General features: G+C 52.6%; 7 protein-coding genes across 7 annotated transcripts; 6 read left to right on the top strand and 1 right to left on the bottom strand.

The window, feature by feature from the left end:
* Window positions 1-268: 268 nt before the first annotated feature.
* AYO20_07805 (hypothetical protein) lies at window positions 269-2,539 on the top strand (the record flags this gene model as incomplete). The annotated part of the gene is made up of 3 exons (XM_022646089.1): window positions 269-380; window positions 462-1,015; window positions 1,064-2,539. The coding sequence occupies 3 exons, from the start codon at window positions 269-271 to the stop codon at window positions 2,537-2,539; spliced, it is 2,142 nt and encodes a 713-aa protein (XP_022497883.1).
* An 889-nt stretch (window positions 2,540-3,428) lies between these two features.
* AYO20_07804 (hypothetical protein) lies at window positions 3,429-4,569 on the top strand (the record flags this gene model as incomplete). Its single annotated transcript, XM_022646088.1, has 3 exons — window positions 3,429-3,443; window positions 3,530-3,605; window positions 3,737-4,569. The coding sequence occupies 3 exons, from the start codon at window positions 3,429-3,431 to the stop codon at window positions 4,567-4,569; spliced, it is 924 nt and encodes a 307-aa protein (XP_022497882.1).
* A 2,172-nt stretch (window positions 4,570-6,741) lies between these two features.
* On the bottom strand, window positions 6,742-7,431 carry AYO20_07803 (hypothetical protein; the record flags this gene model as incomplete). Its single annotated transcript, XM_022646087.1, has 1 exon — window positions 6,742-7,431. The coding sequence occupies one exon, from the start codon at window positions 7,429-7,431 to the stop codon at window positions 6,742-6,744; it is 690 nt and encodes a 229-aa protein (XP_022497881.1).
* Window positions 7,432-10,003: 2,572 nt separating this feature from the next.
* On the top strand, window positions 10,004-11,678 carry AYO20_07802 (hypothetical protein; the record flags this gene model as incomplete). Its single annotated transcript, XM_022646086.1, has 3 exons — window positions 10,004-10,395; window positions 10,456-10,949; window positions 11,020-11,678. The coding sequence occupies 3 exons, from the start codon at window positions 10,004-10,006 to the stop codon at window positions 11,676-11,678; spliced, it is 1,545 nt and encodes a 514-aa protein (XP_022497880.1).
* A 4,186-nt stretch (window positions 11,679-15,864) lies between these two features.
* Window positions 15,865-18,660, top strand: AYO20_07801 (hypothetical protein; the record flags this gene model as incomplete). The annotated part of the gene is made up of 1 exon (XM_022646085.1): window positions 15,865-18,660. One exon carries the CDS (start codon window positions 15,865-15,867, stop codon window positions 18,658-18,660), a length of 2,796 nt encoding a protein of 931 aa, XP_022497879.1.
* A 619-nt stretch (window positions 18,661-19,279) lies between these two features.
* AYO20_07800 (hypothetical protein) lies at window positions 19,280-21,874 on the top strand (the record flags this gene model as incomplete). The annotated part of the gene is made up of 1 exon (XM_022646084.1): window positions 19,280-21,874. The coding sequence occupies one exon, from the start codon at window positions 19,280-19,282 to the stop codon at window positions 21,872-21,874; it is 2,595 nt and encodes an 864-aa protein (XP_022497878.1).
* A 748-nt stretch (window positions 21,875-22,622) lies between these two features.
* On the top strand, window positions 22,623-24,959 carry AYO20_07799 (hypothetical protein; the record flags this gene model as incomplete). Its single annotated transcript, XM_022646083.1, has 2 exons — window positions 22,623-23,779; window positions 23,831-24,959. 2 exons carry the CDS (start codon window positions 22,623-22,625, stop codon window positions 24,957-24,959), a joined length of 2,286 nt encoding a protein of 761 aa, XP_022497877.1.
* Window positions 24,960-25,283: the final 324 nt, after the last annotated feature.

Here is a 25,283-nt window from a genome sequence, read left to right as displayed (position 1 = left end):
TTGGCAGTGGATCGCAGTTCGTTCGCCGCAAACTTGGTCGTGTTGTTCGCGGCGCAGTTCGCGACAGGGTTTCAATTTCCAGCCAAAAACATCAAAACGCACCCCCCGGAGTGATGTGCTCAGCCCACCTTAGAGTCCTAGGCGCTTGAAGTGGTCGAGATAGACTCCGTGCACCTTTTGGCACATACCGGAAGTTCGCGCAAAGCCCTGGAGGACTGCGAGGGCTTAGGTGGTGGATTAATTATCTCATCAGTTTCATGATACCACAATGGCCGATTCACAACAGCCCGCCGAGTTGAAGCATGAGTCTTCAGACGCTGTCGACCTTGGCGCAAATGATGTCGAAGTCGCTGCCGCAGATGCAGAGACACAATCACCCGGTACGCGCATCACCCTGCCGTTTCCCCTGTGCATTTGCAAGTACCGTTTGGCTGGGAAACAATTCTGACGAGACGCTGCAGATGCTCAACCATCAGCCGATTCCAATGGTACCACGTCGGCTAATCCTCTAGATGGCCCCAATGCACCGCCGGCTCAAGATGATCCAGACGGCGAGCAGGAGGATGCCGAGATGGGCGGCGTGGAAGAAGATGCGAAAGTCGAGGACGTTGATGCTGAAAAGGATGGCGCCGAGGACTCTCAAGATACTCCAGCCGCGACACAAGCCACAGACGGTCAGGCAGCACAGGCCAAATCGAGCCTCGAAGCCGCAGCGAATTCTCACCTCGTTGCGCAAACACATCAAATCATCCTCCCCAGTTATAGCACATGGTTTGACATGCACACGATTCACGCCTTGGAGAAGAAGTCGCTTCCCGAGTTCTTCAACAGCCGAAACCGCAGCAAAACACCTGCTGTGTACAAGGACTACCGCGATTTCATGATCAACACCTACCGCTTGAACCCTATTGAGTATCTTACAGTAACTGCGTGTCGAAGAAATTTGGCCGGAGATGTCTGCGCGATCATGCGAGTACATGCTTTCCTAGAGCAATGGGGTCTTATTAACTATCAGGTAAAGTCCCCCATAATACGTCGATTGATGAAATACTGACTGTGGCAGGTCGATCCACAAACTCGCCCGGCTAATATTGGCCCTCCATTCACAGGCCATTTCAGAGTCACCGCAGACACGCCTCGAGGCTTGCAACCATTCCAGCCAGCTCAAAATACTTTCACCACCCCGGGAAAGCCACACCCTGCGACTGATCGGGCAGCTTCAGCAACTCCTGCTACCAAGGCAGATTTGAACCTTGAACTCAGACGGAATGTCTACGACGATAAAGGAAAGGAAGTCAAAAAGTCCGAAGAGCCTGAAAAGCAAACAAACGGCGAAGGGGCGACTGCGAACGGCTCCAGTTCAGGTGCCGCTACAACCAAGGCCATGGATGCAGCTGCCAGAGAGCCCATCAAAAGCTTCAACTGCTTTTCGTGCGGGATCGATTGTACGCGATGTCGCTTTCACTATGCCAAATCAGATCCCGTTTCAGGCGCCACGAACTCCAACGAGCTTAAGTACGACCTTTGCCCGAACTGCTATTTCCAGTCTCGAATGCCGGCGAACCATCGCTCGTCCGACTTTGTCAAGATGGAAGAACCAGCGTATTCACATATCCCCGACAAAAGTGCCGCCTGGACCGATTCAGAAACTCTATTGCTCCTGGAAGGTCTGGAGAATTTCGACAATGACTGGAACGAGATTTCCAAACATGTTGGTACACGAACTAGGGAAGAGTGTGTACTCAAGTTCTTGCAACTTGACATTCAGGATCAGTACCTCGAAGATGGACCATTGAACGGTTCGTCTGCTCTGAAGGCGTTGACAGGAAGGACCGCCATTAGCGAACTGGACAATCCCGTGATGTCGGTAGTCAGTTTCCTTGCTCAAATGGCGGACCCTGACGTGGTTGCCGCGGCATCGAACCGTTCTATTGCGGTCATGCAGAAGCAACTGCGGGCACAGCTCGAAAAGGGCATGGGAGGAGCCGAGCAAAGCACGTCGGGAGACGCGGATAAGGGGCAAGTGAAATCAGAAGACCAGATGGAAGTCGACGAGTCTGCCCCATCGATCGAACAGCCAGCTGCTGAAGTCAATGGGTCATCGAAAGTCATCAACGACATCGCCACCACAGCACTGGCCACAACAGCTGCACGTGCCAGCGGTCTCGCCTCCCACGAGGAGAGAGAGATCACGAGAATGGTATCGGCAGCCGTTAACCTGACACTCCAGAAGTTTGAGCTGAAAATGGCACAATTCGCGGAGATGGAAGAAATTGTACAAGCCGAACGCCGCGACCTTGAAAAGGGCAGACAACAACTCTTCTTGGATCGACTGTCGTTCAAGAAGAGAATGAAGGAGATGGAGAACACGTTCCGTCAAGCCAGCCTGAAGGATCCTCAAGAGGGGATGCGCATGATGCAAGAAGCGGTCAGCACCAACTCGGGCCAGAAATTTGGCTTCCAAGCAGAAGGCGACAAAGCTGAAGGTGTTATCAGTTTTCCTGCGGATTCAGCTGACACAAGGACGCTGGAGCTCTAAAGGAAAGGATCCGAAGAGCGGTGTGCAGCAATGTCTGGGTATGACGCGAAAGATATGTTCTGCACAAATGCGGGCAAATGATTTTCAGGTTTTTTTCCCCTTTATCAGAAGGTTGAGGGTGGTGCAAACCACAGCTTATGCCATGACTGTGGATGTCCGTGGCCGGGGGACAACCTGGAGCCTCTGGGCGAAGAATGCATTGGGCTTATCAGCTGTGAGGGATCATGGGGTTTTGGGCATGGCGTTCTCGTTCCCAATGTGGTGCATGTACTACATAAATCAGTGTGGAGGGGCCGGCTTGCCCTTTACCGGAAAAGAAAGGAAAAGACAGAAGGACTCAGGGGATCGGCATTCGTCGAATGTGTTATCAACAAGAGATGCGATACCCGGAAGGGTGTACCGAGCTGTTTTTCTTTTTTGCAAGACAGTGGATCTATTTATTGTTTGTAGAACAAGGTACCGACCGAGTATGCTTCCTGTTGTTGTGTTGGTAATTGGCGAGGCTGAGTTTATTTCCTTTTGAAGCGCAAGGCTGTGAAAACGCGATAAACACGCGCCACGTCTCTGCGTCGAGCGAACTTCAGCCGAAAAGACCCGAGGCTGGCAAGCGACACACGGCGATTCAACCGACACCGGATCTTGTATTTTCCCCCTTTCATTTTTACTCGTTTGATACTTGAAAAATCCTCTGACGCAAAGAAGGGATCTATACATCACATCGTATCCTGACGTGCACGCTCTTTTTTTCCTCTTGCGACATATAGACTGTCTGGTGTCCTTGCCATCATAATAGCGTCTTTTCCGGTTGTGGACTTTCTCTTGGAGATTTCCTGTTTGGCTCTGCGGAATATTTAGATTCTTGTTACCAGCAAAAAAGTTACCAAGCAAAATGGTGGCCGACGATGTACGTGTTCTCGGATTCCTCGTTCTGGACCCCTCGAAGCGCACTCTCTAACTGTCAAATGTTGTCGTTCTGTACTGGGCATATAGGGGTCGAACAAATCTCCGCTCGTTTCATTGATTGCAGGAGGTACGGCCGGTGGAGTTGAAGCGACAATCACTTATCGTAAGTTTTTCTCTCTCGCGTTTGCGGTTTGGGACACAAGGGAGGACAATTTCTCTTCTCCCTGGGGGAATGTAGAGGAGCGCTAGACTCAGAAGATCGAAGGACCAGGGCGAGTTACAACGGGGAAAAAGGTCTGACGGTGCGAAAATATGCAGCATTCGAATTCGCAAAGACCCGCGTGCAGCTGCACGAACAGACGCCGACTCGAAATCCGTTCGTCGTTATCAAACATGTCATTGAGCAGGAGGGCCCGCGCTCGCTGTATAAGGGGTGCTCGACCCTCGTGGCGGGGACGGTGGCTAAGGATGCGATCCGGTTCATCTCGTTCGACACCATCAAGGCGCAGTTCAAGGACCCGGAGACCGGCACGCTGTCACCGCTGAGGAACCTGATGGCCGGGATCAGCGCCGGGGTCGTCGCGAGCACCTTTGCCGTGACGCCGACGGAGAGGATCAAGACGGCGCTGATCGACGACGCGCGCTCGGAGCGCAAGTTTCGTGGCCCCGTCCACGCCACGGCGACGCTCATCAAGGAACACGGCGTCCTCAGGGCCCTGTATCGCGGCTACGTCACGACGACGCTGAAGCAGGCCAGCACCACGGCCGTGCGGCTGGGCACGTACAACATCCTCAAGGACTTTGAGCGGCTGCGCAACATCCCCCAGACCACCGCCACCACGTTTGCCAACGGCGCCGTGGCCGGCACGATCGTCGTCTTCGCCACGCAGCCGTTCGACACGCTCAAGACCCGCGCACAGTCCGTCCGAGGCGAGGGGGTGCTGGAGGCATGGAACGGCGTCATTTCCGATTACGGCTTCCGCGGCTTATGGAGGGGGAGCACCATGCGGCTGGGGAGGACCGTCTTGGCTGGCGGCATCCTCTTCACCACGTATGAGTGGATTGCCGCGTTGATTCAGCCAGCCTTGGAAAAGACCCGGCTCGCACCTACGACAGCCAAGGAATGAATTCGCCTATTGGACCGCGAGTCGTTCCGGAGACTGACTTTTGGTTTTCGTTCCATACGACAGTCCAATCTGGGTTGAGGAGCCCCATTCCTGGCAGGGAAGAAAGAGCGAGGTCGCTGGGGTTGTGGTCTAATCCTCGACGACTTTCCCCCTTTCTTTTATCGGGAAATGTTCCTTTGGGGGAGCGGATTACTTCAGCTTTGCGCACGCCACTCTCTGAAGTTTGAACGCATAGCAAATGGGAGCATTGCTCCAACAAAGATATCGCGCAATATCTCTGAGGCAAAGAATGACATCAATGGAGAGTGCAGGGTCGAGAAGAAGGAGCCGAGAACGAGGCGACCGGACTACTTGTACCCCGAGACATATGAGAAGACATGACGAACGAGGAGGGCAAGGCACAGCACAGCACAGCACAGCACAACCAGGCCAGGACAGACCGAAACACTCGAGACCCAGACCAGATAAAGTCAAGAGGGAACGCAAGACCAAATGCACTATCAAGGCATCCACACAATTCGCGGATGGCTTCGTCAGAACTCTCGCTCCATACCCCCGCGGATCAGACTGCAGCCTCTCTTTCATCTCTTTTGACAACTGTGCATATACAATGCAGGTTGAGTTTGATGTGAAAGAACAAGACATTTCCACCTACTTACTCACGGGCAAACGGAGCGAGTTCAATGGACTTCAGTCATCGGCAATGGAATCGACACGCTTAAGAAAGGACACTGCTCACGGAGAGAATGGATGGGACAGATCTTGAAAGAAAGAAGGAGGAATTCTCCCTGACCGCCTTCCGAAACGTGCTGGGAAACGTGCTGGGTAATTCGCTCAAAACCAGCCATCGACAGAGGTCAGGCCAGGCCAGGCCAGGCCGGGCATAAGGGGTTAAAGGAGTAGGACAGGAAAATGGGATGAAGAATCTCTGGCTGGATAGACCTCGAGAGTGCGAAAATTTGGGACGGCGAAACGCAAAAATTGCGAACAGCTGAACGGCTAAACCACCAGACTTAGACTTAGACTCGGACTCGGGCTCAGATTCAGATTCAGAGAGATAGATTTGTACAACAAACAGCACCATTAACCTCCATATGCCCATCCCCGATACCCCTTGACAATAATGTACGAGGGCGCGCGCACTAAAAGTACTGTCTACGCTAATTCAAATGATAAATGTTTATTACTATAAAAGGAGATTTTCCGAGCTTGTACATAGGCACTCTTACCTATCTCTTGGCTATCAGTTCAGATCTAATAGGCGGCCGCCTAACCTATATTCTTTAGTCTTGCTAGGCGCTGTAGGCATCGAGTATTGAGCTCCGATATCTCCGGGGGGGGCCGTTGTAAGGGTCAAAGAAAAGAAAGTCCCATCGTCTTCTGATCAGTCCGTCATTCATTCTATTACTATTACCTGGCGTTGACAATACTCTTGGTGCGCGCGCCTCGGTACAACAGACAGCACCATTACCCTCCTCTACTCGGTATATTTCCATAACCGAAACTCATTGGCCATAATAAACTTGTCAATGCTTCATATGCTACCCCCTTACCAGGGAAAGCAGCTGAAATATTGTCTAAAGGTTGCCTTGACCTCCTCGAGGCGGCCGGTCTCGACCATGTTAGCTGCAGGCGTCTTAATTGAACCGGTGGTGACCCCGGAGTCACGAACGCTATTATAAACGGGCGCATCAGCGCTTTGTTCCTGTCTTAGAGGGCTGGGGGCATAATCGCGAGCATGGCGAAAATATATACATCTGCACACGAAGATGAGCTCTACCAGCCGGGAGAAAAGGCTCATATGGAACGACTGTACAGATATGTACCGAGTACCGAGTACATGTACACAAAGCAAGAGATTACCCTCGATCGCTGGCTCGCTTGCTCAGCCACGCGCTTCATAAACACAACACAAGACCACATTTGGGTCGATGGAACTACCCCCAGACACACCCTCTCCAAGGTACAGACACAGCCAGACACACCTATGTAGGTTAGGTGTACGCCTTGACCACCGCGTGGGATGACCTCCGAAGGCGAAGACGCTTTTTAGCCTTTTTGCGACTCAGCTGCCCTCATGACCTGTGACGATGTGACGGGCGGGCTCCGGAGGTCCCATCTCCACCAGCACCACTACCATCATCATCATGAGGCGTTTCCTCCCGGGCGTCCTCATGTCTGGGGGCCATGTTGTTGGTGGTGCAGCCGTAGTCCACAGCGGTCCACGCGGCGACCAAGAAATTGACGGCGAGGTCGTTGAGCCGGTCGAAGCCGGTCAAACAGGCCTGCGAACGCCCGCTCGCATTCGCGCCGGAGGCCGTCAAACGCCTTTGCCCACCCGCTTCCACCCTGGGAGGCGTCTAACCGTGCCTGTTCCCACTCCTGATCCTGGTCCTGGTCCTGGTCCGGCGTGCTCCAACTGCCGGCATCTTCTTTGGCGGCGATATATGGGCTCGGTGCCCGCGAGGGAGGTTGTCGCTCAGTTGATCTTGGGGCCGGGTTTTCGACGATGGTGATCCCGGGTCTACTCCTGCTGCTGCTGCTGCCGCCGCCGCAGCTGCTGTTGGGGCCGGCCGCGTCTTCCCCGAGGTCCTCGCTGAATCGGGATACTCGCCCGTTGATGGGGGAGCCACCCAAGACGGCCAACGGAATGGGTGAAGGTCTCATGATCCCGTTTCTGTTTCTATTGAAGGTGGCGGCGGCGGCGTCCTCTCCAGCAGCGTTCGACGACGTGTTGGGGTTGATGCTGGTGCCTGTGCCCGTGCAAGAGGCAGTACCTCGTTTGCGCTGGAGGTTTCCTGACGAGGAGATGTTTCGCCAGATCTGTGGGATGGGAGAGGACGCTGATGAAGAAGAAGCCATGACTGGGTGGAATGAAGGAATGAAGTGTCTGAGTGCCGGGCGCGGTTGCTGTCGTTTCGCAGATAAGACTTGAGGATCGGGTCGAGGATCGGGTCAAGAAAGCACGGGGGGGCGATATGATCAACGAGAGACTGGAGGGAAAGAAATGCGCAGAACAGAAGAAACAACGTGCGACTTACCATATCACGGTCCTTTGCTCGAGGAGCCCTGCTTTTTCTTCGAGAGATCGTCCATCCATAAGATTTCTCTTACAGAATACTTCAGCAGAGTCACGCTTCTCCCCAAGCGGATGTCAAGGCTGATGTTCTTTTGGTGAGCCAGCCATTTCCGCAGGATCCAAGAATGGATCTGCGAATAACCTGTGGAACAGCCATCGACAGCATCGTGCCGTCTTGTCACGTTGAGCCCTTGTGGCAGCACCTGTCCTGTTCATCACGCTCATAGGAAAAGCCTCTATACTCCACCCAAACCAAAGTACGTATAGAAGTTTGTTCGTCAGAATGAGAGGATTTCCATACACATCAAAGACAAGGAGAGCTTGTTTGTCTGGTTGTATGGCAGCCTCTATCCGCTAAGGAGAGAAGATCCTGTTGTTCATGCGAAGAACCATGGATTCTCAGTTTCCCAGACTGTGGTTCTGCAGAGCCTTCGACACTAAAAATAGCAACATCATCATTTTCGAATCCGCGTCAAGCTCGACTCAGACGAAGCTGTTTGCTTGGCTGCACAAGAATCGTGATTGTCTCCAGATGTACCTCATCAACATCTGTTGAATGGTAGAACCATTTGGTCAACTCGAGGGGGAACTTTGCTCAAGGCCGACACTGAGCTTCTGGTGGCTACACTGGCGGTACGTGCCTACCATATCGGGGAGAGGGAGTATATCGGAACCGCAATACTCACCTATGAGTGGCTGATGTGGCAAACAAGAGCTTTTTTCCCATCCAGCTGTGTGGAACTATCGAGGCTCAACGCCGAGCAAACTCCATTTTCTGGCGAGAATGCTGGCTGAGGAAATCCATAAGAGCCTGGCGAGTCTGACCAGCCTGCGACGAGAAAAGATCCGGAACCAAGTTTATCCTGACGTTGCCGCGAAGGTTGAGGGTTGGCTCAACTGGAGAAAGTGGATTTGTCTGCCGAGAGGAAGAAGCGAGAGCGGGAGCAACAGAAGGCAGATGGTGGCGACGGCGGTAAGCGAGGGGAGGAGTATCATGAGAGGGAGCACCTGTTTACAGGAAATGTGTCGGTGTTTAGACTATGAACGAAATGGTGGGCTCGAGTTTACAAAGTGGTCAGATAGAGGTTGAAGGTGGTCGGGTAAAAGTGAGAGCGAGGAGGACGGATCTGGATAGACGGAATGGTTTAATGCGGAGCCTGTCGGGGCATTTTCTGGCATCCGGGGGCGGGAGGGTTTACCTAGTTGGTACTCGTAGGGGCAAATGAGGGAGGTGAGGCAAGCCTATAGGTGGTAGTCTATACCTACTCCGTACCTAGGGAGAGGTTCCCCCACCTAATGCCTAGACCTGCCTAGACCTGCCTAACTGTCCAAGCAACTCTAAGCAACCCCAAGCAAACGCCCCCAACAACAAGAGCCTTGACCAGCTGTACTACACGGCTTGGCTATGACACTTGTCGGCCGTTGAATCCGCCACCAACGTACGCCAAGTTGCACCCTGAAGTCAGCTCACCACTTGTGTCTGAAGCACATGAGATCCTTCCGACATTCCACGAAAAGACATCAGAAGAGATGTTGCACTCAGAAATGCCACAGAGTATCATTCCGAACCCTCACAAACAACCAAAAGAGTAATCCTATGGAATGTCCAGAGAACACGATCCGAACTCTTCCATCCCTCTCTCGTGTCTGCGTCCCGATCTATCCTCGTCGAGGCCATCCAGAAGCCGGAATGGAGACAGTGGGCATATTGTCATTGGCAGCGTCATGATTACATACACCGAAAGAGATACGTTGGTGACATCCGTCCGTCCTACTTGATACCTCCCATGCTCATAGCCATCCCCGACTTGCGCCGGTCGAAGGCCGGGCGATGTCACGCTGTCCCATCTGTGATTGACACTCTAGCGCAGCAGACCTCGTCTCTCAGCCTCGTCTCATTCGTTGCTCCTCCAGATCCCCCGCAATTTCGACGGCCAGTGTGCCCGTTGAGACAAGCCTACGATCCTGGGTCTTTTCTCCACCAAGGATCTGCGCCAGTATTCCACCAACCACAGAAATGCAATCCCTCAAGTCCGTGTGCCGTGTAACCACACCACCTATCTCTCCAAAGGTCGGGTCTGTGCCGATCAGTCACCGTTCCCTGCTCGCGTACGACCACGAGCTGCGAGGTGAAAAAATGGGACCAGGTCGAACCAGCATCCCTTGCAGGGGCCTCATGACCACCCGCCCATTTGTCCTTGTGGGGGAAAAGGAAGATAAAAGGTTGGTCGCCTGCTGTCAAATGCGCTGTGTCTTTCCTCCCCCAAGTCCGGCCTGTCCACTGTGGTGCGTGAGGCTACACAAGACTCGGTAGAAGTGTGATCCAGCAACCAGACAAGAGCTGGGACAGTCAATATGGCTCACATCGAGTCTCCTACCAAGGAGACTGTACCCGCTGCCCGTCACTACAGCGATGAGTACGAGATCGACAACTCGCACATGTCTCCAGGCAAATATGCCGCGACAAGACTCAGTACCCTCAAGCCTCCTATGGCAAAGGCGCCCAACCCTTTCAAGCTTCTGGCCATGTTGAACACCCAACAATGGCTTTTCTTTCTTGTGGCCTTCTTTGGCTGGTCGTGGGATGCCTTTGACTTCTTCACCGTCTCGCTCACTGTGTCTGATCTGGCCGAAACATTCAACAAGTCCAACACTGACATAACTTGGGGCATCACGTTGGTGCTCATGTTCCGTTCAGTGGGATCAACCATCTTTGGTATTGCTGCTGATAGATATGGGCGGAAGTGGTATGGCAACCCCTCTTTGCGTCTGTCCATTGAACCTTTTTGCTGACATAAAATCGCCAGGCCCTTTATCATCAACAATATCCTCTTCATCGCCCTTGAGCTTGGCACCGGCTTCACTCAAACCTACGGTCAATTCCTCGCCGTGCGCGCGCTCTTTGGCATTGCCATGGGTGGTTTGTATGGCAACGCGGCAGCCACCGCACTTGAGGATTGCCCCGAAGAGGCGCGTGGCATCATTTCCGGGATGCTGCAGCAAGGTTACGCATTTGGATATCTGCTTGCCACTGCATTTGCTCGTGCTCTGGTCAATACCACCTCACACGGCTGGAGACCGCTGTTCTGGTTCGGCGCGTGCCCTCCAGTGCTGATCATTTTGTTCCGTCTTTGTCTCCCCGAGACCAATACTTTCCGCGCTCGCCAGGCTCTTCGTGCGCAGCAGGGTAGCTTGGCTGGTACTTTCATTTCCGAGGGACGAGTTGCGCTCAAGAAACACTGGCTACTGCTCATCTACATGGTGCTTTTGATGGCGGGATTTAACTTTATGAGCCACGGCTGTAAGTTGTGTCCTAGAGGCTTTCTACCAGTCACGCTGCTTCGGCTTAAGGTTACTGACCAAACAATTAGCCCAGGACTTGTACCCAACCATGTTGACGAACCAGTTCAAATTCTCCGCCGACGCCGTCACCGTTACACAGGTTGTAGCCAACTTGGGCGCCATGACAGGTGGCACCACCATCGGATATTGTTCGCAGATCTTCGGTCGTCGATTCAGCATTATTTTTATTTCCATTGTCGGCGGAGCACTTCTGTACCCCTACACCTTTGTCACTTCCAAGGCTGTCATTGCGGCGGCATTCTTTGAGCAATTCTGTGTGCAGGGTGCATGGGGTGTCATTCCCATTCACCTGATGGAGCTTTCTCCTGGCTCTTTGCGGACCTTCGTTGTGGGCACCTCGTACCAACTAGGCAACCTAGCTTCGTCGGCATCGTCCACGATCGAGTCCACCATCGGTGAACGGTATCCTCTTGAGCCTCTCATCAACAAGGAAGGAAAAGCCGTGAAGAGATACAACTACGGCAAGGTCATCTGTATCTTTATGGGCGCGGTATATGCTTATACCATTTTGCTGACCTTTGTTGGGCCCGAGAGGAGAGGGAGGAGTCTGAATGTGGAGCACGATGAGGACATGGCAGAGGTCACCCACACGGATTTGAGCCACCAGATTCCTGTCCGCGGAGACTCTAGCGAGGACGAAAATGTGATTCCAGGTGAGAAAGTTTGAATTGACGGATTGACGACAAAGGGCTTTTCTGTGGCAAGATGAGTAGATGGATAGTATCGTGTGCGCATGGCCCTGGAGAAAAGTGAATCTGTTCGGATCAGAAGCATGAAGATGACGTGGGTTTCCATCTGCTCGTTCGCCGCAAAGAGAGATGCAAGAACTGGAATGGCCCTGTGCTGGCACGAGATTGACACGAATGAACCAGGATGAATTAATTCCTTTACACCCAATTACGAACTTTTATTCTGTTCTATTCTAATTAAAGTCCTGATTGGCTCTCTCTCCTCTCCCTCTCTCTCATACACATCAAAATCCAAAAACCCAAGAATCCAAGTCATGACACACCTTGCCTGGTTCTATATCCTCCTCCTCCTCGTCCTCATCCTCGGTCGAGAATTACAGACGAGAGGGGATTACCCGTGAAAGCCAGTCTAGATACAATTAGATAGGTAGCCTACGTCGACTAGATATACTAGGTGTACATCAAGGGGCTGAATATATACCTTCATATGTACCTCGTACATGTACATGTGCATGATCATATCACAGAGCGCGCACGTAGACATAGATGTACATATGTACATATGTAGGGTATGTACAAATAGCCCTCGAAACACAGGGGTGGTGTCAGTCACCGACCGGGCGTGTCTCTTCTTGTCTTCGACGAGGTGGACTGCCCCTTCCCGGTTATATCTACCTTCTGCCCTCTTTCGGGAGGGTCTAGTTTCCCTGTCATTGCTTACTTGCTTGCCTGCGTCTTTGAAGGGGATGAAATCCCCGTGTATTCGGTTACTCAGACAAGTGCTCGGTGCAAGTACGAGTAAGGACATGCGCGAAGGATCCGGGTGCGGTACCGCCAAGTACCTATTACCCACCGAGGGCCACCTAGAGTACCTATCTGCCTACCTACCTACCTACCTATATGAATAGAGTCATCTAGTGTCCAAGTACGGAGTAACGTAGTAGCTTATCCGTTGCCTGGGGTTCCCCTCCGAGAGCCCGACGAGGCGAGTCAGCTTGATGATACGAGTAATCAGTACATATGTACGAGGTAGATATACACAATACGCCCGAATAGGGAGAACTCGGAGGCCGAAGGCTCACCACTTGTCTTCATGACGTACGTCGGTCGGTCGGACTTTTTAAAGCCAGAAGAAGGATTTCTGGGGCAAGGACATGTGCGAGAATAGCTTCGGAGGAGGATCAAAGTTGAGCGTCGGTGCGCCGCAAGCCTATCATGGTCGCTTCTGGGGTTTCTGCGTTCAAGGGTCTAATGCTTTTCTTTGCATGAATCGCCCATCTTAGATATCTTGGGAGAAGCTTGTGGTATCTTGTGGCGTTGGGTCTAGCCAAGGTGCAATATGCGTGGACTTGAGATACCGCGATTAGTCGTGGATACTTAGGATTTGCCGCCGCAGTCACAATTCTCGGCACTGAACAAATGGTGTTCAGTTGCACACGATAGCAACCCATGTCTAGTTCGTTGAGCCATGTTCATCCCATTTGGAGCCGTGCTGCAAGAGATTTCCAGACACGCAAGATTTGGAGTGTGTCCAAAACATGTTTTCTCTCGATTCGCAATGTCAACATCGTCGACTCCGCACTGGCAGCTTGGTTGGAGCCCTTGCGCATGCATTTCGAAAAGCATGTTATCTTTGAACAGGTGTCAAGGCTGACAGTCGCTGATTCATCCGGCTTGGACATTTTCGATAAGCCGTTAGCAGACGCTAGTCAAGCAACGCTTGACCACAAATATCAATGCCATGAGCCTTTATCGGACGTTTCGAGGCTCATCGCTGTCCTTACCTCGTCTGAGAGCCATCTAGGAGAAACCCTGTTCCTGTGTCAAACAAAACAACGAGGCTGACAGCGCAGGTTGATGGAGTTGTCCACGCCGGGGAAGGATGGGACAAATGAGCCAAAATATTCAAAATAGCAAATCCATTGGGGATTCTGTGAGTTGATCCGCCTGCACTCTGTACTCGGTACCTGTCTTCAGGTACATGAGTAGTTGGTTGCCTGACGGCATCCACCATGGTCTCGGCGTGGGGGGCTTGAATCTATCTTCATCGTGTTGGGATATGGTGGAATAACCCAAAGGATGTCATAGGGACGGCACAATCAGGTCCTTCGTCGGTGCTGATGCGTCTTCAGTGTTTCTATATACTGAATACTGTTAGCATCGAATCACGGGCGGGCTGTATCCCACAGTCTCTAACGGTCCCACAATTCGTGACCTCAACAGAGACTGCCAGAACCAAAAGAGGCTCGTTTAGCATCACTGACCCTCTTCAGCTGTTGGAATTGGTGCCATCATACAGCTCGGCACTCGAATCTTCTCATTTGCTCTCCACAATCCCAGAACCTAGTTGTGATGCGAATGGAAGTCTGAGAAAGAATTGCCGAATCACCACGAAGCAATGTCTAATCGTCCCGTATCTGAAGTCTTGTTTGCTCTAAGTTTGATGTCGGCTCGGTTTACTGGGTCTGTGCGCAAAACCAGGTTGGGGTTCCACTGTCGGTCGCTATCTGAATATCTCCGACCATCGCTGTGCCTGTGCCGCGTCCATCGAAGATTCTGCACCTAGCGGATTGCATACGAGTACTGTACCTAACGTCGAAGGTAAAAAACGGATGACAAGTCCGTTCAGCGCAACCAGTCCTCTTAACAATACAATGGAGAAGAGGTTGGCCGCCAAGCTTTGGAGGCTCATTTAGACATCGATAATGGCCGCTTGTGGCACTCTGGTGACAACCAGGAAGCGAGATGAATGGCAAGCCCAGCTTGCATGCGTTATCTGGGTGATTAACGGTCGTCCATCGTTCTTCTGGTAGCTACCACATGCTAGTCTGTCTGCAGGAAGAAGATCTGCTCTTGGGTATCAGCATCAGTATTGTTTATCTTTAGCCCTGGTTGAGAAGGTGGCTGGGCTCAGTAAGCTGTGGATTTCGACATTCCTCTCCCCCTGTCAGTCATTTGCTGGCAGGCCGCAGGGCCAACGGGAGCGCAACATATGTGGTTTCGTCCTCGTAGACAGCCCCGTAACAGTATAGGTACACACGTCTTGTGTGCAAAAAACCTGCACCTCTTGCCAAATCGTTGGGAGGTTGTCAACCAGAGAAATCAAAAGGGCTCGTTCGATTTGTGAATGTGACCTGCCAGTTCTTGTTGCACTACGCGCCAGATGTAAGATACGAGGTCCTTGAGACTGGTTTGATCGACACTGGCAGGCGGACCTGGGGCTTTTCTAGATGGCAGGAGAGTACACGTTGAGCAGACAACCTGGTTCAAATCTCTTCAAGAGGCATGGAGGACGGAGTGGATACTTCGGGAATCAGGGCAGGACAAGGGTCGACAGAGAGGGCCGATTGGCGATGATTGGTGTACCTGGCAGACATTGTGTATCTCTGGGAAATGCGGAAACCCGGCACAAGACAGGAGAAACGAGGTTATTGATCGACACGAGAGGTTCATGGTCCTTTTTGGTGTGCAAAGGGGCAAGACTATCGAACGGAGAGTGGAAAAGCTTCTTGGTAGACTGATATGGCAACAAGATGGACGATGAGACGACGTGGCTGCCCCGTGAAGAAAGTGAAGAAACCTTCGTGCGTGTCAAGGAATCCTTGGCTTGCGCAACCCTGAGTCGCGTTGCTGGTGTTGCGGCAGTTTCAATCTGCCACCAGCCCAAAAATTTTAGTTAAAGAGAAGCCCCCCAAAATGGGTCGCTTCTGTGCCCTAATCTTAGCCAGCCCAAGGCCAGCCATGCCCGGGAATGCCCACTTTATCGGGCCCCCAGTGCCGCTAGTCTATGCTTATCCGGTGAAAGGTTCAAACTGCGCTTTTTCAGGTACAAAGCGCTCCGTACAGAGATTCCCTGCGTGCAGTTATCATGTCCATGCGCGCCTTTGCTATCTGATCATTGTCTCCGTCTTGATTTCCTTGTGCCTTCATCCTTAGCCACGGCTGGCTCGAGGACATCACATCCACCGACTCGTCTCACCAGGACTCCTCTATATCGAACCATGGCCCCGAAGATGACCTGCAGGGTCTATTCGCCTTCATACGTGTAAGGGTCCGCGTCCCCGACAAACATACGACACTAGACACCACTGCCTCATCCATCTCACCTGTGACCTGGTTCCTGCTTCAGCTCCTGCGTCCTGCAACACTGGTCGGCTCCATCAGATGGCGTATGCCTCGGTCGCCCAGGCTGAGCATGAGGCCGTATATCGCGAGTCCGCTGCTGACTCTGTCCACCATGATCCGCATTCCTACTCACCTGCCCGTTCTCCAATCCTTCCCGAAATCTCCAGTCCTCCGCTTTCCCTGCCACTGTTCGATCAGTTCTCCCGAGATGGCGACCTCTCGGTCGGTTCTCCAACTGGACCAAATGCCGTAGGCGTTGGGTCTCTTCTTAAGTCTTTGTCTTCCTCGCAGTCGTATCAAATGGTGGAAGAAGATGACTACGAGGAGCCCATGCCCAAATATCCAGAACCTCTCGCACTGCGATCGAAAATGGACGTTCTCCCACCCGCACAGGACAAAGCCGCATTCCAGAAAGAGGACCCTCCAATCAGAACAGCCTCAATCAGTCGTCACCTGCCCTTAAATCATCCGACCCCAGATTTACAGTCGCTGCAAGGGGCCTTGGTCAAAAATGTGGAACGCCTGGAAGAAAGCGCCGAGCGTTTGAGCATGACCTCGAGCCTCGAGGATGAGCTGAACAAGATGAAGCAAGATCAAAAGCGACTGGAGCGGCAGTCCTCTGCGCCGGCGACTTTGGACAACCCTATTCGACCATCAGTCCAGAGACAGTACTCAACTGGTTCATGGTCGAATTCCATAATTGGCGTGAACCAGACGGCCAGATTAGGAGGATATTCTCCCTCAGGATACCACATCACGTCTCCGTCTGGTTCCATCCGCTCGGGGCCACGTACTCATCAAAAGGACAATCATCTCAACCATGTTTTGCCGACCTTGGAAGGCCGGCCGTTGCAACTCAGTCCGGAGCGTACTGCCTCCATCTCCATTTATCCTGAAGACGAAACGGCGCCCAATCCGCTGCGACGAACGTCCAATGGGTCAGTCCAGGAGGAGAGGCCAACCACATCCGCTTCCAACGAGACATATCGTCAAGCTCAAGCCGTGTTCAACGACTTTGATGGAGTGCATTACGGTGGACCTATGTCCCATGAATCAGCTGCTTCTATGTCACGACGAATATCACTCCATCAACCACCACTTGCACGAGACTCGAAAGCCTACAAAGAGCCTCAACCGGGAGAAAGAATGATCTACTATCCTGCGCCAGTTCCAGTCATGTTGAACCTCCCACAGAGACTTTCAAAGTTCAACATTAGTGAACGAGACAAACGTCGGCTCCAGGCACTGAGTGGCATCCCAGATGATGCGCGCAAATCGGCCATCTGGCTTAAAGAGGAAGATAGCGCCAAAATACAAGATCCAGGCAGTGCACTCAAATTACCACCCCAGTTGCGAGCCAGCGCTTTTTTCGAACAGCCCAGTGTCACTCAGGATCTCCAGCTCAAGAACGGCTCCGCTGTCCAGACGCTGGACAGTATCTTGGACGCCGCCGCACACGCTCCTGTGTCGGCCTTCACTGATCATCCAATTGCTGGCCATCTTGGGAAGGAAGTGTATGGTCCGGACGCCTCCCCTAGGAAGAGTATGCAATTAGACGAGGCTAAGACAAAGAAACGCCGGAGTTCAATTGGCACAATGCTCAAGACAAGACGGTCAAGCACTGCCCTCTCCAATTCGGGCCTGCTGCGCTCAAAATCAAGAGGCTCTCAAAATCTAGATGTCGACGACCAAGCCAGTGGGGACGAACTTGACCGAGCTGCGGCTGCATCGATAGCGCCTGATGGTGATGAGATACCCGATGAAGAGGAGGACAAGGATGTCGCCCCACCAGGATTTTCGACCGCGCCAACGACTCTCCTTGCCGAGTTACAGATGCGCAAGGAACAACAAAGATTGCGTAATCGTACTGCGGCAGACGCCTTCCCCAATGGCATGCACTCGACTTTGCTTGAGCTGGATGCTGTTACGCAACTTCAACAGCGAGCCCGAAAGACCAAGCATGTCACCTTGGCTTGGGAAGATCATGATGAAGCGGACAAGCAGAACTTTGATGATGAGGATGTACCTCTCGGAATCCTGTTCCCGGAAAAGGATAGAGCAGAGCACGCGAATGCCAATAGACCAATTGGTCTCCTTGAGAAGCGGGAAATGGAGGAGAACGAGCCTTTGAGTCAACGACGAGCGAGATTGCGAGGCGGGCAAGTTCAAACTTCGAAATCCGAGGCTAAGAGTCAGATTGAGGAGGGAAGCCGGCCACCGTTCATCGAGGAAGTCCCAGGCCTAACTCAAGAAACCCTGCCCGAAGATGAAGATGAGACTCTAGCACAGAGGGCAGCAAGGATGAAGCTAGAGAAAGAGAGAGGTACTGGAGGCCAATTTACGGAGGAGTTGACCTCACAATTAGGTCTCAATGGCACGAACGACGTCCCCCCACCATCAAAAACACCGGATGTGGAAGAAACATTAGCACAGAGGCGAAAGCGGCTGAAGGAGGAAGCAGCCGCCAACCCGCAGGGGATCCAGCAAGTGAAACCCATGCATAGCCTGGCTAATTTACTCCAAGCTCATCCTGCCGGTGCCCAGTCAAAACCAGGGCTGCCAAGGACCAGTTCGAATCAGGTATACAACTCGATGCAGAATCCAAACTGGGGCTATCCTCAGCAAAATATTGCTTTCAATGGAGCTTACGGCTATCCTCAGAATGCTGGGTATATGAATGGAGGATTCGGCGCACCGTTGCCCACCTATATGCAACAGACATATCCATACTCATATGGTACTCAACCGTATATTCAGGACCCGATGATGGGCCCACCGTTGGATCCCAGACAGCGAGCGCAAATTGATCGCTGGCGCCAGAGTGTTGTGCAATGATTGCATGAACCTGGCGCATTGACTTGGTCATATATCCTTTTTTTACCTGGTTGGGTATTGTGGATTTGGAAGTCATGAGACTAACCACTCTCATGGAAGCTGCTGATCACATGGATGGAATAATGAAGACAATTGTACGAAAAGCATGAGCAAGATACGACGAGCCTGGTGGTAAGGAGTATCGGTACTACTGCAGGACAGAGGCAGATGTGGGATGCTATTAATTCTTGCAGTGGGTTAGAAACATGTTGTAAAGATATAATATGATGTCTCACTGTCTGCACGGTTAATTTCCACGTGGCTACAAAGGCATGGTTCGCAGGGGTCTATGGATGATCTCAAGGCTGGATGCGTGTCGTTCAAGTTCTGAGTTCGGAGCCTTCCACGTGATTCGGGTAAGCCAAGTCTGTTGCTGTGGCAGCCACACGAGGGTAAACAACGCAGGTGCGATTCCAACGCGGGCTGTCGGTCGGCCAGGCCACTTCCACGTCCACATCCGTGCCTTGGCTATGGATCATCCTACTGCCCGTGCTCTAGCATCGTTCATGTTTCTGTAGAAATGAGAAACTGTATCTGAATAGGCACCGTGCCCAAATATATCTTCTTCGATCCCTCCACCATGGCACCCTCCGTCCATCAGGTTGCTCAAATCTTTGAGGATCCAGAACCTCAACAAAGAGGCCGAAGAGCGAACCACAACCGAGCTCCTTCAGTGGGAGACGTCCTCAGAGGACGTCAAAGGGACAACGTTAGCCCTGCAAAGCCGCAGAAACCATCCGGTCGAGAAGTTGCCAACTCTGCCAGTCCACTTGGAGAGCGGCACATCAACAGCCCACCACAACCGAAACGAATTGCAACAAAAACAGGAGATGAGCCTGGCCGTCTTGCTCTGTCCCGCACGCACAAAAAGACAGGGAGTTCGGTGTCGTTGAAAGGAATCATTTTGGGCAAAGAGAAGAGTGCGGATACTGGGAGTATTTCCCCGGTCGAGGGCAACACGGCCGACAAGAAACTTAAGAAGGTGAAATCAGCCAGCAACCTGACTGGACTACTGAAACGGAGGTCGAAGAAAGATCTCAGGGAAGAGAATAACAGAAACAGCAGCAACCAAGAAAATTGCCCTCCACCAAAGACAACACTCAGCGAGAGTCCCACTCCCATTTGGGCACAGTTTGCGACCCAGCCTTTGGAAGCGGCGGATGGCAAGATGATATATCCAGCTTCGAAGAGAAGGACTGTTCAAGAGGAGATAAATCTGTATACCCCCAAAGACTATTCCGAATTTCGTCCTGCGGAACAAAGGAACTTTTATGGCTACGGTCCAGCGGCATCACCGGTGTTGGACTATCAGCCACCGCAAAGACCATTCTTGGAGCACAAATCTAGCAGAAGCTCCATCTTCACCGAGAACATTGATGATAATACTGAAGCGGATATTAAACCGCCAAAGAGTAGGGATGGACAAATCAGCCGCCCAGCTTCCTCTTGCAAACCTGATGGGCATCCCATTACACCCATCCAACCTCCATCCTCATCTCAAGCAGACCCCAAAGTCAAGCTAGGCTCGAGGGTTTTCGAGGCAATCCAGACTTTCAATATGAGAGCTCGCAAGGACACCCGTCCCGTCCCAGAGCCTCTGAATTCCGCAACCTCTCCCCTCAGTCCTCAAGAGCTGGACTCGGCGTTTGAGAAAGTGTTGGATTCATTGAACATTCCACTGAATATGCGGGACAATATGCGAAACCTCAAGCCAGATGTCAAGGCCGGCCTGATGAAGGGTGATCGTGTTGGCAGTGGTTCGTCTACGATGTCAGCCATCGCTGATAGCACGGAGGCCAGCTCATCATCTAGGAACTCTCACAAAAAAGAAAATGAGAGGCCAAGGAGCGAGGGTGAGGAGAGCAAGGAAGGCAGACGATCCAGATCCCGATCCCGCCCAAGAAGTCGTATCTTGACACTGACCAGGCGGGAAGAAGACTCTCCTACAAAGCAAGACAAGCCAAGTTCATCCTTGAGATCACGCAGTAAATCCAGGAACAAATCCGCCGACTTGACGAGCTCCAGACCCAATTCGGCGAAAGCAATGTCTTCGACTGTGTCGCTAACATCCCTCAATCCGGCAGACAGCGCTACCACTCCCGGAGATTTCATCCATTACCTTCGAGAGGTACAGAAACCTGCACTCGTAGAAGTCAGCAAGCTTCACAAACTGAGGATTCTTCTGAGGAATGAGTCGATTTCTTGGACGGATCATTTCGTCAGCAAGGGCGGCATGGACGAGCTTGTTCAACTCTACTACCGCATCTCCAAGATCGAGTGGCGCGAAGAACATGAAGACAATCTTCTCCACGAGGCTCTGCTGTGCTTGAAGGGGTTGTGCACGACATCCCTTGCCCTACAACGTCTGCAGCAAATGGAAAATGAGTTCTTCCCAGCACTCTTGCGAATGTTATTCGATCCAGAGCGAAAGGGTCCATCAGAGTTCAACACCAGAGGCGTGATAATCTCGCTCCTTTTTGCTCACTTGTCAGCCGAGGTCGGTTCTAGTCCGGAGGTTGTTCAAGGACGAGCACAGAAAATCCTTGGATTTCTCAAGGACCCCGTACCAGAGGATGGCAAACAGCCGCTCGACTTTGTGTCACAAATGCATACTCCTCGACCTTACCGAGTCTGGTGCAAAGAAGTTGTTAATGTCACGAAGGAAGTTTTCTGGATATTCCTGCATCATCTCAACGTCATTCCCATTATCGAGGTTGATGACTCAGTGGGCTATTGTAAAGCACATTTCCCCCCTCCTCGACCACCGCACCCGGCTGCCCCGTACGTGGGAGGCGTTGAATGGGAAGCGACGCAGTACCTCGCTACCCATCTGGATCTATTGAACGGGCTGATAGCCTGCCTCCCGACTGCGGCGGACCGGAATGCATTGCGGGAAGAGCTAAAGCAATCCGGGTTCGAGAAAGTGATGGGCGGGAGTCTTCGAACATGCAAAGAAAAGTTCTATTCAGGGGTCCATGAAGGCCTAAAGTGTTGGGTTGCAGCGGCCAAAGCAGACCAGTGGCCAGCGGAAGACGTCAGAGCAGGTCCGCCGAGAGAAACGCTTAGTCCGAGGAAGAGTCCCGTCAAGAAGAAAGGCGATGAGCCTCCACAACTCGCTTTGGATGTGGGTGTTGGTCACGGACAGTCATCGAAAGTGGACGATGGCTGGATTTGAAGCTGTGACACGTACAGGAGCATCAAAGGGCAAGCAGACCGTGTTCGATGAGGAATTGATTAGATGGTTGTTGGAAAGGGGAAGAGGTTATGACCTTGACGACTTTTACTGTCCCGTGCAAAGATCGATCATTGTTTGTAAGCGAAAATTATGATGGAGTATTAGCTATTGGCGTAACGGACTTGGTGCTGAATGTAATGAAATTTCCCCATTCCCAGAGATGTACCGAGTATTGGTTATCAGTAGGGAAGACAAGATGGGAGGGGGCTTCGTGAGGCTGCGAGGTTGCGAGGCTACGAGGCTGAGGCTGAGAGTGTGGCTGAACAGACGGTTGCACGTGACAGCGGAAACAGAGAGATCGGTGGGTTGATGTCACCAACCGCCGATTGGAGAATCCAGCGAGCAGCAAGCGGAAGAGGCACGGGGAGGAGAGCCACCAGAACAAGAGGGAGGGAGATGCGCGCAACGCTGGCTGCGCTCCCCCCCATGGTTCGTTCTCGACCACATTTTCCACCGCGCTTGCACCTCGTTGACCAGCTCAGACTTTCTCTCTTTGATGATGCTGTCGACTATTTTGATCATCTTGTTTCCGCTGTTTTAGTCTCTTCTTATTCTGTACTGCCGATGCTGTGATAAATTTGCTAGATTTCCCGCTCAGGCCATCTTCGCAAGATCGCACACTCTCGCAGCTCTGGTCCTCTTCAGGTCTACCTTCCCACCATCGGATATCCTTATGTCCACGACGACAATGACTACAACCCTGGGCACCTCCAACGTGCGAGGCGTCCCATCTCGCTTGACTCGAACCAATCCTGCCAGAGCCTCGAAAGGCCTCGGATCGACCCTCCTGCGCCAGAACTCACTCGTCTCCAACAGTGGTCTTGCTCTGACATCCTCTTCCACCGCCGTCGCCTCACAAAGCCAGGCCAACAATGACCCGCCAGCCATGTACCCTGCCATTACTCATTTTGCCGATGCGATTTCCGCTTTGCCTCGAGAATACCGCCGACACACCTCACTGCTGAAGGAGGTCGATGCAAAAGCGTGGGGTCCTGAAGAAAATCTACGAGAGATCTTGGAGCAGTGTCTGACGGACAGTGCTGTGACAACGAATCATCTAGCTGCCGCTTCCCAGAGCCTAGCTGGCTCCGTTGTCGCAGATGATACCCTGAACCTCAGCGAAGCGAACAGCGTCGCTGGTGCGTCCTTTGACAACGCCTCCCTCGCCTCTGCGCGATCTGCCGATCCCATCATCATGCACCGCAGACAGCAATACCACGCTCTGAGGCAAAACCTCATGACGATCATGGTCACTATGGATGAGAAAAACCACGTCATCAACAATGCTAATGAAGAGGTGGGGAGACACATTCAGAGATTAGATCGTATATGGCCACACATCGCGGACGAAATATCGGAAGAAGCCAGACTGGGGAGCCTGAAGCATTGGGCCTACACCGAAACGAATCCCATCAAGAAACCCACCGTGCCCACTACGCGCAGAGAGGCTGCGGCCGCTGGCTTAGCCACTCTGCATGAGAGCGAGGTCGCGCATAGAAGCGAAGCTAGGAGAGAGGCGGTTCTTGCAAGGAGGCAACGGGGAGCCGCCAATCATGCCGACTCTGACTTTGACGAATCTAGAGCACCCACGCGCAAAACAACCACCAGCGGCAAGAAGCGGACGGCTGATGCAGCACTAGATCCTGCTGGGCTGGGCATCAGCGGCGCAGGCGCAGGCACGGGGAAGAGGAAGAGACCGGAAAAGCCTGCAACTGCGGGTGTGGCCATGGAACGCTCGATAAGCAGTGCGCTCGGAGGACGCCCGATGTCTAGGGAGAATTCGCAGCAAGAAAACTCCAAGAAGAGAAAGGCATCCGCTACTGCCACCTCTGTAGCCCGCAAACGGTATGTGTATGATCAGAAAACCGAGAGTGCTGCTAATGATTGGATTTCTAGGATCAATGCCGCAACCCAAGACTCGCCCAAGCTCGCCTCGTCACCGCTTGCTGGAACAACTGGGAAAGAAGCTTACAAGCGTAGCCCTGCTCTCTCTGCAGTCCGCCCTGCCGGTCGAGGACGCCAGAATTCTGCACATACTGTCGAGAGCGTGAAAGGGAGACCTTCTTCCCTGACATCGAACAGAAATGGGAATAACAACAACAATAATGTGGCCGCTGGTACATCAGAGTTGGGCAGTTCCGCTGCGGTTAGTGGGAAGAGCACAACAGATGCCAAGAATAGTACGAAGGACACAAAAGCCGAGAAGGGGGAGCGACTAGTTGAAGATGAGTCTGCGAGGCTGAATGACGCGGATGGCGAACAACTAGCGAAAGGGATCACATCGTCGGACAAGACCACCAGCAGGCAAGATACTGCCAAGGGTGACCTACAAGAGGAAGTATCCGCGAAGGAGGCAGCGTCGCCGCGTCTGCCGCCAGCACTGCAAATCAGTGAACTGAAGAACGAGCGCATGGGTAGAGGCCGAGCCTCCAAGACGTCAACACCGGTGGTTAGCACTTTTGCCGAAGTCGACGCTGCAGAGACGTCGTCGACTGGCGGAAATGGCGGTGGCGCCACGAAAGCCAAACGCCCTGCCAGACCGAGAGTGAAGGACCACGGTCTCCACGATTCTCTGTCACCAAAAGGCTTGCCAATGAAGCGACCTCACAAAAAGAGTGCGAGTTTATCGTTTCCTTCTACCTCGAACGCTCTCGGCAGCCAGCGGGTAAAAGATGAAACGGACCCTCCCACGAAATCGTCCACGCCATCAGAACGCGACCTGGCTACAGGCACCCCGGTGATTAACGCCGAAGCAGGGGAGGTAGAGGACGAGGATGAAGAAATCGACGGACTGGAGGAAGACGAAGAGAGGTACTGCTACTGTCAAGGGGTGAGTTACGGGGAGATGGTGGCGTGCGACAGGGACGATTGTCCTAGGCAATGGTTCCATTTGGAGTGTATTGGGCTGAAAAGCGTGCCCAAGAGCGCCAAGTGGTATTGTGACGAATGTAAAGAGGTACTGGCAAGGAGTGAGAAGACGGGTGGGAAGGGAAAGAACGGTGGCAATGGACACAACGGAAAGTAGACACAAGGGATGTTTGGCAACACAAGCCAGGGCGAGCGACTTCTTTTGAGCCAGAGACAATATCGATATGTATACAAAGCATTCGGTGCATGCACCAGTATTACAAGTACAAAGTACCATGGCTGTATTCGGCGTCTTGACTGCTCCTGCTCGTGCCTGATATATGGACCCGACATAGCATAGTAGTGGAGTGGCTCTTCCGCGCCTTGTCACGGGCTTTGGATGGACAGGAGGGGCGATGTTGTTGAGCCTTGAGCCGTGAGCCTCGAATCTTGTAGCCATGTAAAGCTCATGGATTTCCCACCTGCCTCTTATACACGTCTC

This window comes from Fonsecaea nubica (genome assembly GCF_001646965.1).
Source record: "Fonsecaea nubica strain CBS 269.64 chromosome Unknown Scaff57, whole genome shotgun sequence".
Taxonomy (NCBI): Eukaryota; Fungi; Ascomycota; class Eurotiomycetes; order Chaetothyriales; family Herpotrichiellaceae; genus Fonsecaea; species Fonsecaea nubica.
Note: the sequence above shows the minus strand (reverse complement) of the source record. Positions and strands in the feature narration are given on the sequence as shown.